Raw genomic sequence first — 18364 nt, forward strand, 5'->3', positions numbered from 1 at the left:
GCTAATTGTCTATCACCATTCATTCTCTTGATCACCCTGCTTCTATTGTCTTTGATGTCTGCTCTCTCACTGCTGCTCTTGACTATTCCAGAGCTGATTTTGGACTTAAAAGTGCCCAGTATGACAGACGTGGCTGTGGTAGCCTGTCTTGGCAACGTGCCTATTCCTATGATGGAAAATATATGTGCCCTGCCCGTGCTGCTATGACTTCCTGCTTTTCTTGGGCTGATGTAGTTCATGACACCTGGAAACCAGCCAAGTTTACTGGCTTTCCTGGTATGTTCCTTCGCAAGTTACCAGCCCCTTCCCTTGTAAGGTGGACACCTGCAACCCTGCCATTCTCACTATCCAGACTCCTCGTATGTTCCTCACTCCCTATCGCTATGGCCTTTACATTGCTGGGTCTGGCGGTGACCCAGCTGCTCGCATTGAGGTACGTGTCACCACTACTGGAGCTCGTACCTCCTCCCATCAGGTTTTCCATACTGTTTTTGAAGAACTAGAGCACAAGTTTAAACCCAGCCATGTTGCCCGTAACTTGTTTCTCCATTTTGCTGAAACTATTGCCTCCTTTCCTAATGTTTCTAATTGCTTTGTGTGTGGGGGCACCAATATGGGTGAACAATGGCCTTGGGAAGCTAAGGCATTGTCCCTGTTTCCCTCTTCTTCTGCAGTAACCTTTAATTTCTCTGCTACTTCCCCTGCTGATTGGGTATTGCGTAATGGTATTGTTTTCAATGTATGTATCTGGCGCCCCCCCCACCACCCTGTCCTCTTGGACTACCTGGCCTGCTCATGCCTCTTCCTTTACGGAGGCGTTCTCTCTACTTTTATCCTCTGTCCAATATGCTACCTTGTCTACCTCTCCTAGGTCCTCTCTTTGGTCTGCCCCTGATGGTCTGTATTGGATTTGTGGTCATATGGCCCGTCGAGTCCTCCCTGTCTCTTGGACTGGTGCCTGTGGCCTGGGTACCATCCGACCCAGTTTCTTTCTTATTCCCCTTACTGTGGGTGAGCAGTTGGGTGTCCCTGTTTTTGCTCCCCGTGCTCGCCGCTCTCTTCCTATTGGTGATTGGAGTGATCCTGAATGGCCTCCTGAGCGTATTATCCATTATTATGGCCCTGCCACCTGGGCGGAGGATGGGTCATGGGGCTACCGCACTCCTATTTACATGCTTAACAGAATTATTCGCCTTCTGGCTGTTGTTGAAATCATAACCATTGAAACTTCTTTGGCTTTAAACCTCCTTGCTCAGCAAAGCACTAAGATGCGCACTGCTATCTATCAGACCCCCTTGCCCTCGATTACCTCCTTGCTGCGGAGGGTGGGGTATGTGGTAAGTTTAAACTTTCTAACTGTTGCCTTGAGATTGATGACACTGGCTAGGTAATTGAAGAGCTCACTGATCGCTCACTCCTCAGAGTGTAGCGGGACCCAGGTGTCAGACAAGGGTTCCGGTTCTGCCTGCAGGGAACATGGCTCAGTGTCCTCAGGGGTGGTGTCCCGTTAAAATGTCTCTTCTTTGTTTTCGCAGTCATACATACGGAGCTGTTCAGGACCTGTTACAATGAGCCTTTTTCTAACCCAGAGAAGGAGGACACTGTTATGCTTTCAGTAACCTTGAACTGACCTTGCACTTAACATTTAACTTGTTTCTTTTTTCCCTTTGAATTGACATTGCCATACTTCAGAATACCTCTCTATTTCTCATTGTACACTGTATTTTCCTTTACCTAGTAAGTTTTGCTTATTTTTCCAGATTGAAGCACTCCCTAGCAGTTGCGTCCCTGTCTGCCTTATGAATGAACTAGGCAAGGCTCCGAGTCAGCGTGATCACATTCTTACGTTTTCTCTTTCAGAAGTTCCAGTAACCATTTAGATGTTTTTTCTGATTATGTGATTATTATGCCATGTGTTATATCGCACTTTACTTTGCCACTGTGTGCACATATTTATGATTCGTGCTATGATGGATGTTTGTTTTTGTCTAACTGTGCATTTCTCTGCAGATCTAAGTTCAGCTCTGAATCTTTGACTGATGGAAGAAAAGTTCCACGCCTGTACCTTTGTGTTTTCTATGTTTGTGCCCTGTAATCTTTGTGTTGTCTATCTGTTTGGTTTGTGGGGTACCCCGGGGAAACCGACTATCCATTGGCCATTTTGGGAGATTTCTTCCCTTTTTTCTATCTAAATTGCCTTTTTACAATACATTTTTATTTTTTCTCTTTCATGGCCTGAGCGCTGCTCCGTTAGGGGTTCTCTTGTTTAGAGAACGGTTCTGTGGACTTATTGGTATTTTTCTGTGCACTCTATTGAGTTTACACCATGTAACATGTCCTCTTCTGCATATTGTGTACTTGAATCTTGTATCTTTCTTGCTGTACTTATGACCAGTAAATGTATTATTTTTGTCCCTTGTTGACGCCCTCAGTAGGGGCAACCTGTTCTCTCTCTTTCTTTTCTTTGACTCTCTTCACTGGATTTCGGCTGCTGGATGATGATACCTGGACTTCTTTCAAGATGGTGTATGTGCAGACCCCTTTCATTCCGAGTGTGCACCGTACCGGTTTAAAGTGACTGCGTGTCTCCCATGTTTTGTTTATGGACTTTATCTTTTCTTCAGTATTGACTCAGGACTTATTTCTGTGAAGGACTGCTTGTTTTATTCTGTATATTCCTTTTAAGTGACATTATAATTTTTCTGCTGTGATGCCTAGGCTAGGTTATGGACCTGTCAAGTTTGTCCATTTTTGTTTTTATTATTTACTACCATGTCATTCGTTTCTTTTAATGCTTTATTTATATTTTGTTAGCTTGCCTCTTATACTACCACCTGAACAGAAACACATATGTCCTGTATGTATTTCTTGCTTTCATATCTTCCTATGGTCTGGTTCTCATATTTTTGATGACTCTCACTGCTGTTCTTTACTTAGCAATGACTACTGTCTTAACTGCTGTGGAATCCTGCTTTTGCCCACTGTTGTTTTTATTGTTCCCCTATTAGCCTGTTGTTCCTCCATCCTCTGGTTCTGGCATGTACTGCTGTTCAGTTTAGCTAGATAGTTGGGAGGGCTGCCCCTCCTCCACGCCTCTGTTTCTTCCTCTCTCTCTGCTACCTTTTGAGTGGCGGGTTTCGCCGTGCCATCCTTCAACCCGCCAAGAGGGGACTGACATGTATATACTGGACATCTGGAGGATTCAACTGGACACTACAGACCTATATTTTCCCATAGCCAGGCCCAGCCTGTGTACCTTGCTACAGCTGCAGCCTTTGCAATGCCAGCAATGATGTTCTTGTTTTCATTCCCTGCTGGGAGTCTATCTCTTCAAGGCCCTGCTGGACTCTTATCACTGCTGTATGACTTCATATGCCAAACACCCTAAAAAGTCATAAACCATTTATAATGAGCAAGGAGCTCTGCTCATGTGGGTGTAACAAGATGAAAGAACTTGGTACCAAACCATGGACTCTCTGTCTCTGAACCAAGCTATGGGAACCAGACAGCTGGATTGTTGAAAGGCCATCTCTTTGCCAACTTTTCATCTTACTAGGACACCAACTCGAATATGCATAGAATTGTAAAACCTCTAATTAGTAGATGCAAGTCTCCGTGCTGAAAGATGAGAGTTCAGCAACAGTTCTCTGTTTCTGTAAGGCCCCCCTTTTACTGGGGGGGGGGGGGTGGAGGTGAGAGAGAGGCGTGGACGATAGGGAAGAATTAGCTGTACATTATTTTTATGTACCAATAGGGAAGTACATAACTAGAATTCGGGGATGGCCTTTTTTGGAACAAAGGAAGAATTTCTCTGTATAAAAAACACATGCATTCTAAGAAAAGCCAGGGAAAGATTCTCTTACTTATGCTACGGGGAACTGCTAGCCCCATGCTAAGCATATGAGTGCAAATTCTTCTCTCCATTGTATATTCTGAACTGACAATACTTTATATATTTTTTTGTGCTATGCCTTGGCTGCTGTAATATTGTAACTTTTTATACTACCAATAAACAAATATTGTCTGTTTTGGAAGATACAATGCCGTCTTGTAGTTATTCCAATGAGGTCAGCAAAGCAGCCTTTTTATCTCAAGGCAAAAAGCAGTGCCAGTGAAGTGTGTGTTTTGAAAGCAAAAAGTTACTTGCGATTTTTAGGTATCACGGGCTGGCTTTGTCACTAACCTCCGTGAATATAGAGAAATGTACTTGCTCGGGACCCAAGCACTGACACACCAATTATGTGGATCAATGGCTGAAATGGTCCAATTGATCAGAGTGCATTGTTTAAAGCCGCTTGGAGCCCTTGACAATGAGGGAAACTCAGTCAATGCGAGATCGAAAGTTTTACACTCCTGGCCTGAAAACAGGCTGAAAGGAGCCCAAAGACGCCAAATAAAAATATGGATAAAAATAAAAATGTTTTAATCCGAACGACAAAGAACAAAATAAAAAAGTAAAATAATGAAGAAAAATACGTATAAACGGGAAGGCACTTGGAGAGACTCCAAGAAAACAACCTTTTAGCTCTGTAGAAAATTAAGGGCGGATGGTTCTGTGAGCTGATGTTGGGCAGGAAGGCACCGGTGCAGGCATAGTACGGGCAGTCTAGAGAAAATTTTTTTAGAGTTATAGTACATTTTAACACTGTCTATCTGGGCTCCATGCATGACGTAATCCACGTGAGAATATGCTGCCTGCTTGTCCTGGGATAAAAGCTTCATATATATCATATATATGAATTCAAGGGCGAAGTACTGTCCAGGTTGCCCAGAGGGATCTGGAAGGTCCTCCTGTGGTACCTGCTGAGGTTAGTCCACTGGCACACGGTTGCGTTTTGCTGGGGACACGAAGTCTCCATTTTCCAGTTCCAGCCAAAATTTATGGCCCAAAAAATGTTCCATATGTGCTCCAATCCCCCCGAGGCATGAGAATTGGTGAAGCCCAAGGCTCTTGCCCCCTTATGAACTGCACCGCACATAAAGCAATGACCTCCCTCAGACAGACATCCACCACAAATCTGGCATGAATCCAAAGCATTTCCACCTGAGGAATCTATCTATGTCTTTTTTAATCAAAATGAGGAGTTTTGAGGCAGATAGAGGCTTTTTAAATCAAATCAGGAAATCCAAGATGGCCACAGCAATAGTGATTTTAGCACTTAAAACAGCCCATGGAGGCAAAAATGAAACACCCAAAATTCATGGAAGGGGTTTTAGGAGGTGGGGGACCCTATCCCTAGACTCAAAAACCTTTAAAATGAACTTTTAAGGACCCCTTCTCCCAATTTTCCCTTAGGCTTTAACATCCTTACTCACTGTGCCATTCTGGATGCTGGGAGCTGCTAACAGAGAACCTCTAGTCAGAGGTATAAGATTTCTGCTTCAGACAAGCTTGACAAAGAAAAACTGGCTTGTTTCTTTGGATTGTTAACAAGCTAATAGGGTTACCGGATGTTAAATAATAAAAAAATAGCCATCATGTACCTACCATTTAATAAATCAATTTAATTATTTAAATTTTTTTTCCTATCTTACCCTTATTAAAGAAAAAATTCCTTAATATCTTAGGTAGTATACTAGGAGGAAGGTATATCATATATTGATGGTTCTCAGTGCAAAGGACCTCACATAACATATGTCATCCCAAGTCCACATTCTGTTTTCAATGCATAATCATCTATACCATATCCTCCATCCCTTCCCTTAATCATTGAAGACTCACTATTTATTATTAATAATTTTTATAAAGCTTTTATTTTATTATTTATGTATCTCTTTTTTTTAAATTCTTTATTCATTTTCAATCTTACATCAAGTGTACAAACAGTGAAACAATACAATTAAACACATCACTTGACAATCTTTCTAATTTATCTTACAATACATAAAATTACCACCCTCCCCTCCTATCATTTCTCTATCTCTAAATTAATATGGCTATATAAAAAGAAAAACGGAATTAATATACTACTTTCAATAAATCTTCATTTCATTAATGGAAAACAACCAATGCTGTGTCATAGTTTTGAAGAAGTGCAATTTCATTAAAAAGCTGCCTTATAGAGGACCTTGTAGCTCAATAATGTCAGCAACACTTATCTTATATAGCCTGCTGCTAGTCCAATGTTGGTTTTGAAACTTAATCTGCCCATCCGGTAACCTATTAGCTTGTTAACATTTATTTATTGGGTTAGATTTTATGTAGAAAGATCCATTTGCTATATAATTGTTTTTTTGGATTGCCATATAGTCTCCTCAAGGGGCCAGCCCCTCAGACCCCCACCAGAGCCTGTACAATGTTGTAGGGGGAGGAATGCAGTCAGCTCTGATCCTGGTACAAAACTGCTACGGAAGCTGTACAGCCTGTGCTCAAGACCACTGCGGATGAAACCTGGGGTGAGCTGTTCACAAGGGAACAGTTCCTGAGCCTTTGGATTGTTAATGCAGGCCTGACACACAGGAATCATACAAAACATATGCCTACGGACTACAGACCTCTGCCTTGAGAGACTGTATCTTCTCTCAGTCAGAGATCTCTCGGGGGAACCAAAAGCCTCTGCAGCGCCAAAAGCCTCACTTACAGGAGAACCCCCTCCCCCCCAAAAAATAAACACAAGCAGAACAGAGACACTCCTACAATTTTGCTGTGGAGAGTAAGACTGGGGAAATCTGGCACAGCCTAGAGACTGAGGAAAAGGAGGATCTGCTGAAGAATATGTAAATTAGGCTCTCTATAGACTTTGCAGTAAAGGAGGGTAAATACTCATTGGTCAAGACTGATATTCCTGTGCACTAGAATACTTAGTTATTACCCATAGAAGAATCTAATTTTACAATCCAGCAGCAGTTTAAAACAGTGACCCAAAAGTTGGCTAAACTTCATCTGTATGCTGTATATATACATTTCTAGTGAAAGTAAAATATTTTAATATCTCTGTTCAGTTCTATGTTTTGATTCACATTCAATGCTCCTGTTGGCTTTAGCAAGAATCAAAAATCATTGAAGCAGTAGAAAAGAGAGTACCGAGAGACTACTGCACAAGTGATTCATCCATTCAACTTTTTTGAAAAGCTACAGTTATGAGCAAATGCACAATGGTGCTTTGACATGCTCATGCTATGATGCTTCTGAATACAGTTCTACATGTTATTTAGTGATTTCAGGATGGAACTGTGAAACCTGGAAGACAACCTTTGAATTGAAACACGTTTGTGCAATGTTTAAAATCATTTAATTCTCACTCAGAGCCTTAAGTATTTGAAGCAGAGACTTTATAACACAGTTTGCAGAGCACAGCATACAGCATAATTATTACGCAGCATTGCAGACTGTTTATAAAACATGCTGATAGTCTTATGAGCAAAAATCCTTTACTCTTAGAATTTGTACAGAACAACTAGTAATCGTCCTGTTGAGTAAAGCATTGTCTTACCTGGTTTAAATGCACACAGGCATCCACGGCAGCTTTAGGCAAGTTACATTTCAGAAATGCAGTCACAGCCTGCTCACACATCCCCACAGTCACAAACATATGTGCTATATCCTGCAATGAGAACACAAGCTGGTTCTAGTTTATGCAGTATCATCCATATTTCTTTTTTATTTTTTTTATAAATCTTTATTCATTTTAAATTTTACAAGTGTACAGAAAATCATTCATATAATATACATTTCCACTTGAATTTCTACAATTCTCACAGAAAAAAGTTTAATCCCACCCCACCCCACATATGACAATCTTTATATTAGATATCCCATAATATAATAATTACATCGGAGACATCAATCTCCACCTAGACGACATCACCAGCAAGGATACGATTGAACTTAATAGCTTCCTCACCTCCCTTGGCCTCCCCCCCTCCTGCACCATCCCCAACCCACGAAAAGGGGCACACACTAGACCTCATTAGCTTCCTCGACCTTACCGCTCACAAGACATCAGTTGACGACACTCGCTGGGAACATGTCCCCTGGTCCGACCACTTCCTAGGGTCTTTCTGTCTCCCAATCTTTATGTTGCACCTTGGGGCTCCACCCCGCACTTCCAACTCCATTACCTTCTGCAAAAAAATCACAAGCGACCTGTTCTGGTCTAAATTTCTCAATCTATTCTCCTCTGCCCCTAAGCCTGTAGATTCAGGTACCAATTGGCATAACTGGGTCGCTCTCTCCGAATCCACCTATCTTTCCCTCGCCCCTCTTTCCAACAAATACATCTCCTACCCCCGCAAGGCCCCTTGGTACCTCCCATAGAGGTTTTAGCCCAGAGAGCTAAAACAGAAATGTCGAGCTCTGGAGCGCATATGGAAAAAATCAAAATGTCCCATAGACAGACAGTCCTGGAGAGTCAATATCAAGCTGTACAATACAGCGCTAAAAAAAGCAAGAAAGAACTTCTATGGTGACAAAATCTCCAGGTCCAACAATCAGAGCAGTACACTATTCAACATCTGGTGCTCATTAACCTCCAAAAAAGACCCCACCGTGCTCCTTTCCTCTCCCTCAGCCGATGTTCTAGCAAAATTCTTCAACGATAAGGTTTTTTCCTTGAGATGCTCCTTCCCTCCTTCAGTCTCCTACAACTCCCTAGTGCCCACCGATCCCTCTCCCACCTTAATGGTCTCCAACCCTATCCCAGCTGACAGATCCTGGACCTCCTTTGAGCGCGTATCTGAATCCCTGATCCTCAATCTCTGCCTCAAACTGAAATCCTCTAATTGCTCCTTGGACCCATTCCCCTCCTACCTATATGAAAACATTCCCCCTCCGGCTATCTCTTCTATCACCAATCTCATAAACTCCGTCCTTCAGTCGGGCTATTTCTCCCCAGAAATGGATCATATCGCCTTGACCCCACTATTGAAAAAATCTGACCTTGACCCTTCCATACCATCCAGCTATCGTCCAATAGCAAATATCCCTCTCCTAACCAAGATGCTAGAGTCCATCATTTCTACCCAAATCTCATCATACTTAGAGAGATTCTCTATTCTTCTACCCTATCAATATGGCTTCCGTCCTAACTTCAGCACCGAATCCCTACTGTCTTCCCTGATTTCAAGGGTTCAACAACTTCACTCTCGAAACAAGTTCGCCGTCCTCCTTTAATTTGACCTCTCCGCTGCTTTCGACGTTGTCCACCATGATATTCTTGTTTTCCAACTCTCTGAGATAGGCATCAACTCCACAGTCCTAGACTGGTTCTCTAAATTCCTCCGCTTTCGTTCTTACATTGTTAACATGAATGGCACCTCATCCTCCCCCTGGAAACCGAATTGTGGAGTCCAACAAGGCTCTCCACTATCTCCTATCCTTTTCAATATCTATATGTCCTCCCTAAAACTCCTCCACCTATCCCCCCTTGAAACAATTTACACTTATGCAGACGACATCCTTGTCCTCCTCGAGGCTGATTCGAACCTCACCGACCTGTCTAAGAACATATCCTCTTGTATAATGAACCTACAATCCTGGGCCCACATTGTGCAAATGAAATTGAATGAGACCAAAACAATACTTCTTTGGCTTGGCCCAAAACTAGACCACCTACCCACCTCCATCCCACTACCCTCTGGCTCCTCTCCGCAGCTTGAGTTCTTGAGCAAGGTTTTGGGCGTCATCATTGATTCCACATTGTCCTTCAATGACCACCTCCAATCCTTGGTAAAAAAATGCTTTTTCAGCCTTCACATGCTGAGGAAAGTTAGATCCTGCTTCCATCAAAAACATTTTACCCTCCTTGTCCAATCCATCATCCTTTCCAGATTGGACTATTGCAACTCTATCTACCTAAGCCTAACTAAGAAAAACCTCCACAGACTCCAACGGATTCAGAATGCCGCGGCCAAGCTCATCTTCGCTAAAAGTAAATTTGACCATGTCTCCCTGCTCCTGGCCAAGCTCCACTGGCTTCCGATAATTGCCAGGGTCCACTATAAATGCGCCTGTTTAGCTTTCAAAATCCTACACGGTATCCTCCCTCCCTTTATCCCTCTTTCTTGGAATTCCTCAAACCCTAATACCACCAGATCCTCCCACAAATTAAAACTAGCCTTCCCCTCGCTAAAAGGCATTTCCCACACAGGAAAGCTAGGGACCTCCCTCCACTTAAAAATCACCGAGCTCTGGAACAACCTTACCTCCCCTCTTCGGAACTTGAGCTCTCTCCAAGTTTTCCGCAAACATCTGAAAACCTGGTTTTTCTCAAAAATGTAAGTCTCCCTCCAACTTAGGAATCAAGGAAACTCTTATCTTGGCATCCCAAGTCCTCTAAATTTTCTTCACACTTCTACCTCTAACCCTCTGTTGTAGTTCCTTCCTATTTCTTCTACTGTAAACCACGCCGAGCTCTACGAACGTGGAGATGATGCGGTATACAAACCTAAGGATTAGATTAGATCTTTTCCATTTAACCTTAAGAAAACTAAAACCCACCCACCCTCCCTATACCATCTATATTAAAAAGGGGAAAATACTGATTATTCATTATAATAATTCATTAATGGCCCCCATACATCCTTAAATTTCTTAAAACATCCTTTTCTAACAGCTAATATTCTCTCCATTTTATACACATGACACACCGTACTCCACCAAAAAGAGTAATTCAATCTTGTGTAATCTTTCCAATTAAAAGTTATCTGTTGAATGGCAACTCCTGTTAGAATCATTAAAAGCTTATTATTGGAAGATATTTGAGATTTAGCCCTCATAGACATACCAAATAAGATGGTGTCATATGATAAAGCTACAGGGTTTTCAAGCATACAATTTATCTGATCCCAAATCAATTTCCAAAAAGCATTAATAAAAGGACAATAAAATAATAAATGATCTAAAGTTCCAGCCTCAAGATGACAATGCCAACACCTATTAGACCTAGAGCAATCCAATTTTTGTAAACGCACAGGGGTCCAGAGTGCTCTATGTAACAGGAAAAAACATGTTTGCCTCACAGACATTGTACATCTCATCCTCCAAGACCAAATGCGTGGCCATTGAGATGCATTAATTTGATGCTTAATCTCAATGCTCCAAATTTCTCTAAGTCCACTTTTTGGTTTCTTGTTCAAATAGCCAGATAATACTTTATACCACTGTGCGGCCTGGTGACCCAGAAAGTCTGCCTGAAAGCATAAGAATTCTAAGCTAAATTGATTATTAAGTAATTTCCATTCAGGGAACCCTGCCTGAATAGCCTGCTTCAATTGCAACCATTTATAACTTTGTTTTTTATCAAGACCAAATTTAAAAACTCTATTCCATCCTTTTCTTTATCTGAATAAGACTCAGAAGAATACAGGTTTTTATAAAAATTTAAAAATTGTTTTAATATAGGTCCATTTTGAGACTGAGTATCTCCTTTTTCATCTTTAATTGCACTTATTTTAGACCTTCTTTTTTTAACTTTAAGATAATTAGCCAGTAATCTTCCCGCCTTATTCGAATTACCATAATACAAAGCTTGCTGACAAAGAATACCTTTCTTAACCAATTTAGAAGAAACCTCATTATATTTATATTTAACTTTTAAAAGATCTTGATTTAGTGATTTAGCAATTGGTTCTGGTGATAAATTACTAATATATCTTAATGTTTTCCAAGTATCTAATAAAATTCTATTATCTTTATATCTTCTAGGCATTGTTATACTAAGTAAATGTTCTAAGTGTAATGGGAACAGGAGCCGCCATTCTAAATATAACCAATCTGGTACATTCTCCATGAGATCTGGGAGGATCCAATACATACCCTGTCTTAGAATATAGGCTTGATGATACCTATAAAAATTTGGAAAATTTACCCCTCCCTCCACAATTGGTCTTTGTAATGATACTAAAGCAATTCTGGGTCTTTTCCCAAAACAAACAAATTTTGTAAGAAGATTGTTTAATTTTTTATAAAATGACCCCTGAGAAAATATTGGTATCATACTCATTTAGTAGCAAACCACAGGCAATATCATCATTTTAATTGTTTGAACTCTTCCCCACCAAGAAAGATGTAAAGGATTCCATTGCTCACACATTTCTGTTATTTTTTTTAATAAAAGTTTTTCATTTTCTTTGACTGTATCTTCAATTGTATTTTTGATAATAATTCCTAAGTATTTTAAACCATCCTCTTTCCAGATAAATGAATATGAATCAAATAGACCCTTGGTACAATGAACATTAATTGGAAGAACTTCAGATTTACTCCAATTAATTTTATAACTCGAAAATTTACCGAATTTCTCTAAAAGATTAAACAAACATGGAATAGTATTCCCCGGTTCTCTTAAATATAATAAAATATCATCTGCATAAACAGAAAGTTTAAATTCCCAGTGGGAGAATGGGATTCCCTTTATCTCCTTAGTTTGATTAATTGCAATTAATAAGGGTTCCAAAACAACATCAAAAAGTAAGGGGGACAAAGGACATCCTTGTCTAACTCCCCTACGCAAGTTAAATCTGTCTGATAAATTATTATTAATATATAATCTTGCACCAGGAGAGCTATACAATGTCTGAATCATTTTAATAAAACCGGGGCCTATATCAAACCATTCTAAAGCTTGATACATAAAGCTCCATTCCACTCTATCAAAAGCTTTTTCTGCATCTAAAGACACTAGAAAAGCTGGGTCATTAATATTTTTTGCTAAATTTAATGAGTGAAGTGCTAGTCTAGTATTATTTGATGAATGTCTTTTAGCAATAAATCCAGTTTGGTGTACATCAATGATAAAAGGAAGAGCTTTTGCCAGTCTTATTGCTAACGCTTTAGCAATCAATTTACCATCTACATTTAATAAAGAAATAGGCCTGTAATTTGATACCAAGGTAGAATCCCTGTTTGGTTTTGGTAAGACAATAATTACTGAATCAGCCATAGTACCTGATATATTCCCATTATTCATCTGATACTGATACAAATTTAATAAATATGGTAAAATAATATTTTGAAATGATTTATAAAATTCAACAGTATAACCATCACCACCCGGAGCAGATCCAACTCTAAGAGACTTCAATGCTGATTCTATTTCTTTTAAAGATATAGGCTCTTCTAAACTTCTTTTTATATGATCCGGAACATTTGGTCCAATAAATGAATTTAAGAAATTTAATCCATCTTGTTCTTTATTTTCATAAGATTCAGAAGAATATAAATCTTTGTAAAAATCAAGAAACTGTGTTAAAATATCTTTAGTGGTAGTGTGTGTATTACCTTGTGTATCTTTAATTGCAATAATCTTAGATTTTCTTTTTTTTGCTTTTAGAAAATTTGCTAATAGACTTCCAGCTTTGTTTGAATTACCATAGAATTGAACTTGCCTATAAAATATATCTTTCCTCACAAATTGAGAAGAGATCTCATTATATTTAACTTTTACTTTTAATAACTCTTGTAGTGTATTGTTTTCCCATTTCTCAATTAATTTATTTTCTAATATTTTAATTTGTTTTTCCAAATCAACAAATTGTTTTTTAAGTTGTTTTTTAATAAATGCTGAATATCAAATAATATTTCCTCTATTTGGGTAAACTCCAGGATCAAGATCGGCGGATTTAAGATCGTCTGGAAACAATGGATAATTGCAGGTATACGGACATTGAATGATGTTATTTCAGATGGATCACTGCTTAGTTTTTCACAATTGCAAAATAAATTTGGATTAAATAAAACACAATACTTTAAATGGATGCAATTGAAGCAGGCCATTCAGGAAGGGTACCCTGAATGGAAAGATCTTAATAATCAATATAGTCTGCAGGTTTTATGTTTCCAGGCAGATTTTTTGGGTCACCAAGCCGCAAAATGGTATAAATTGTTATGTGGATTTTTAAATAAAAAAAAGAAAACTGGACTTAGGGATATTTGGAGTATTGAGATTGGACAGACAATTTCTGCTTCTCAATGGCCACGATTTTGGTCATGGAGATTAAGGTCTACAAGGTCAGCATCTATGAATCAAACATGGATGTTTTTGTTACATAGAGTGTTATGGACCCCTACGCGCCTGCAAAAAATAGATGGTACTAGATCCAATAGATGCTGGCATTGTAGAATAGAAGTAGGGACGTTAGATCATTTAATTTTTTTCTGTCCCTTTGTAAATGCCTTTTGGAATTTAATTTGGCCCCAATTTAACAAATTACTAGAAAATCATGTAGGACTCTCATATGATACCATACTATTTGGCACTGCAATGAGAACTCAGAGTCCGATTTCAGCAAATAATAACAAGCTGCTATTAATATTAACAGGAGTCGCTATGCAACAAATAACTCAAAATTGGAAGGATTATACCAAATTAAATTATACATTCTGGTGGAACTCTGTCATATATACAAAATGGAAAAAGTATTAGCGCTACAACAAGGGAATCTTCACAATTTTAAGAAAATTTGGGAACCATTGACTAAGTATTTTACTTGATCAGTTTTCTTAGCACATTGGCAGTAGGTATATAGGGAGGGGGTGGGATATATATAAAATTTTTGCAAATAAGAAATGCAAAAATGGGGAGGGTTTTATCATTTATGATATGATGTATTGATGATAATTTCAACTGTTATGTAAATATTAATTATATTATGTGTGATTCAATTATTGTAAGAACGAAAAATTAATAAATAAAATATAAAAAAAAAAAAAAAGATCTTGTAGCGTGGAATTTTCCCATTTTTCTATCAATTTTGCCTCTAAAATCTTAATCTCTTGCTCTAACTTAATAAATTGCTTTTTTAATTGTTTTTTAGAATAAGCTGAAAATGATATTACCGTATTTTCACGCATATAACGCGCGCGTTATACGTGTTTTTACAAACCGTGCATAACCTTGCGCGGTATACGCGTGAGCGCACTATATAAATTTTTTTTTACATAGTTTCCCCCCCCTGATGTCCGATTCACCCCCCCTCCGCAGGACCGCTCGCACCCCCACCCCGAAGGACCGCTCGCACGCACCCGCACCCCCACCCCCACCCCGAAGGACCGCTAGCACGCACTCCCACCCGCACCCGCACCCCCACAGCCTCCCGACCCCCCCCATCATGTAGAAGCTCCTACTGGTGTCCTGCTGCTTCCTCTTGGCGGTCCCGGCCCTTCTGTGAGCACTGCGCCTGCTGCTTCCTCTTCCGGCAGTTCGCACTTTCTCTAACGTCAAGCCCTCTTGCCCCGCCGACTCCCCGACATGATCGGGGCAAGAGGGAGGTCAAGCCCTCTTGCCCCAGCCAACGGCGGCACCCCCGACACGATCGGGGCAAGAGGGAGCTCAAGCCCTCTCGACACGATCGGGGCAAAAGGGAGCCCAAGCCCTCTTGCCACCGCCGACTCCCCAACTCCCCGACAATATCGGGCCAGGAGGGAGCCCAAACCCTCCTGGCCACGGCGACCCCCCTACCCCCACCCCGCACTACATTACGGGCAGGAGGGATCCCAGGCCCTCCTGCCCTCGACGCAAACCCCCCTCCCCCCAACGACTGCCCCCCCCAAGAACCTCCGACCGCCCCCCCCAGCCGACCCGCGACCCCCCTGGCCGACCCCCACGACCCCCCCACCCCCCTTCCCCGTACTTTTGTGTAGTTGGCCGGACAGACGGGAGCCAAACCCGCCTGTTCGACAGGCAGCCAACGACGGAATGAGGCCGGATTGGCCCATCCGTCCCAAAGCTCCGCCTACTGGTGGGGCCTAAGGCGCCTGGGCCAATCAGAGTAGGCCCGGGAGCCTTAGGTCCCTCCTGGGGGCGGGGCCTTGGGCACATGGTCGGGTTGGGCCCATGTGCCCAAGGCCCCGCCCCCAGGAGGGACCTAAGGCTCCCGGGCCTATTCTGATTAGCCCAGGCACCTTAGGCCCCACCAGTAGACGGAGCTTTGGGACGGATGGGCCAATCCGGCCTCATTCCGTCGTTGGCTGCCTGCCAGACAGGCGGGTTTGGCTCCCGTCTGTCCGGCCAACTATACAAAGGTACGGGGAAGGGGGGTGGGGGTGTCGTGGGGGTCGCGGGTCGGCTGGGGGGGCGGTCGGAGGTTCATGGGGCGGGCGGTCGTTGGGGGGAGGGGGGTTTGCGTCGAGGGCAGGAGGGCCTGGGATCCCTCCTGCCATAATGTAGTGCGGGGTGGGGGGAGGGGGTCGCCGTGGCCAGGAGGGTTTGGGCTCCCTCCTGGCCCGATATTGTCGGGGAGTTGGGGAGTCGGCGGGGCAAGAGGGATTGGGCTCCCTTTTGCCCCGATCGTGTCGGGGGGCAAGAGGGCTTGAGCTCCCTCTTGCCCCGATCGTGTCAGGGGTGCCACGGTTGGCTGGGGCAAGAGGGCTTGAGCTCCCTCTTGCCCCGATCGTGTCGGGGGTGCCGCGGTTGGCTGGGGCAAGAGGGCTTGAGCTCCCTCTTGCCCCGATCGTGTCGGGGAGTCGGCGGGGCAAGAGGGATTGACGTTAGAGAAAGGGCGAACCGCTGGAAGAGGAAGCAGCACAGGCGCAGGGCTCATGGAAGGGCCGGGACCGCCAAGAGAAAGCAGCAGGACACCGGTAGGAGCTTCTACATGATGGGGTGGGGGGGTCGGGAGGCTGTGGGGGAGCGAGCGGTTCTTCAGGGTGGGGGTGCGGGTGGGAGTGCGTGCGAGCTGTCCTTCGGGGTGGGGGTGCGAGCGGTCCTGCGGGGGGGAGGGGGTGAATTGGACGTCGGGGGGGGCATCAGGCTTTCAGGGTGGGGACAGGACTTCAAGGGGGAGAGGAGAGTCGGGGCGGGCGAAAGGAGAGTCGGGGTGGCCAGAGGAGAGTCGGGGCGGGCGAAAGGAGAGTCGGGCAGCATGCGCGGTATACGGGTGTGCGCGGTATATAAAAATTTCTGTACACAAATGTGTTTTCCGCGCGCTATACCCGTGTGCGCGTTTTACACGGGTGCGCGTTATCTACGTGAAAATACGGTATTTGTCCTCTCATAGTTGCCTTAAAAGCATTCCACAAGATTTCTAACGAGACTTCTTCCGTATTATTAATTTGAAAATATTCATTTATCTTTGTCTGAAATTCTTGACACGGTTCCTCATCGGAGACTCTTAAACAAATTCCATGGGCTGAAGTTAGGGCCCAAAGTCGTGAACTGGATTAGAAGCTGGTTGACGGACAGAAACCAGAAGGTGGTGGTTAATGGAATTCACTCGGAGGAGGAAAAGGTGACTATTAGGGATCGGTGCTGGGACCGATTCTGTTTAATATATTTGTGAGCAACATTGCTGAAAGATTAGAGAGACTGGGGCTTTTTCCGCTGGAGAAGCGGAGACTTAGAGGGGATATGTTGGAGACTTATAAGATCACGAAGGGCATAGAGAAAGTGGAGAGGGGACAGATTCTTCAAACTTTCGACAACTACAAGAATGAGAGGGCATTCCAAAAAATTAAAAGGGGACAGATTCAGAACCAATGCTAGGAAGTTCTTCTTCACCGTTGGGTGGACACCTGGAATGCGCTTCCAAAGGGAGTGATAGGACAGAGTATGGTATTGGAGTTCAAGAAGGGATTGGACAATTTTCTGAAGGAAAAGAGGAAAGAAGGGTATAGGTAGAGGGCTAGTATACAGGTCCTGGACCTGATAGGCCGCTGCGTGAACGGACTACTGGGCATGATGGACCTCAGGTCTGACCCAGCAGAGGCACGGCTTATGTTCTTATGTTAGAAGGTTAAGGTTAGCTTTTTGCAGATGATACCAAGATTTGTAATAAAGTGGAGACCCCAGAGGGAGTCGAAAACATGAAAAAGGATCTGCAAAAGTTAGAAGAATGGTCTAATGCAGGATTGTTCAACCTTTTGCTTCTCTAGGCTGCACTGGCCGAAAAAAATGTTTTTGGGGCCGCACAAATGTGCAAACGCTGCAGCACGACAGAGGAGGGAGCCAACAACACTGCATCACCCTCAACTGGGGCCGCACAAAATACTTCACAGGGCCGCAGGTTAGGCACCCCTGGTCTAATGTCTGGCAATTAAAATTCAATGCAAAGAAATGCAGAGTGATGCATTTGTGGGATAGAAATACGAAAGAACCATATGTGCTGGAAGGTGATAGGCTGATAAGCACTGACGGAGAGAGGGACCTTGGGGTGATTGTGTCTGAGGATCTAAAGGCGTCTAAACAGTGTGTACAGATGAGAGGTTTAGGGTGTTTTTCAGAATACTGGGATCAGCTTTTTTTCACAGCGTGAGCAAAACATGGCCTACGTCAGGCTATCCAGCCCAAGTCTCTAATAAGAGACACACTTTCTCAAGCTAAGTACATTTTTGGATATAGATTACTGTGAAAGATTTTTCTAAAATGTATGTTCCATGAATATTTAAGTAAACAATATTTGAAGCCAATGAAGAGTTAGGTGAATCACA

General features: G+C 42.6%; 1 protein-coding gene across 3 annotated transcripts in view; it reads right to left on the minus strand.

The window, feature by feature from the left end:
* Positions 1-18364, minus strand: part of WDR35 (WD repeat domain 35) — a 315141-nt gene that overhangs the window by 51159 nt on the left and 245618 nt on the right. For all 3 annotated transcript variants that reach the window (XM_033936987.1, XM_033936985.1, XM_033936986.1), the window contains one exon: positions 7434-7544. In XM_033936987.1, the coding sequence (XP_033792878.1) occupies positions 7434-7544 (111 nt within the window). The remainder of the gene's footprint in view (positions 1-7433; positions 7545-18364) is intronic.

Source organism: Geotrypetes seraphini, chromosome 3 (genome assembly GCF_902459505.1).
Source record: "Geotrypetes seraphini chromosome 3, aGeoSer1.1, whole genome shotgun sequence".
NCBI classification, from domain to species: Eukaryota; Metazoa; Chordata; class Amphibia; order Gymnophiona; family Dermophiidae; genus Geotrypetes; species Geotrypetes seraphini.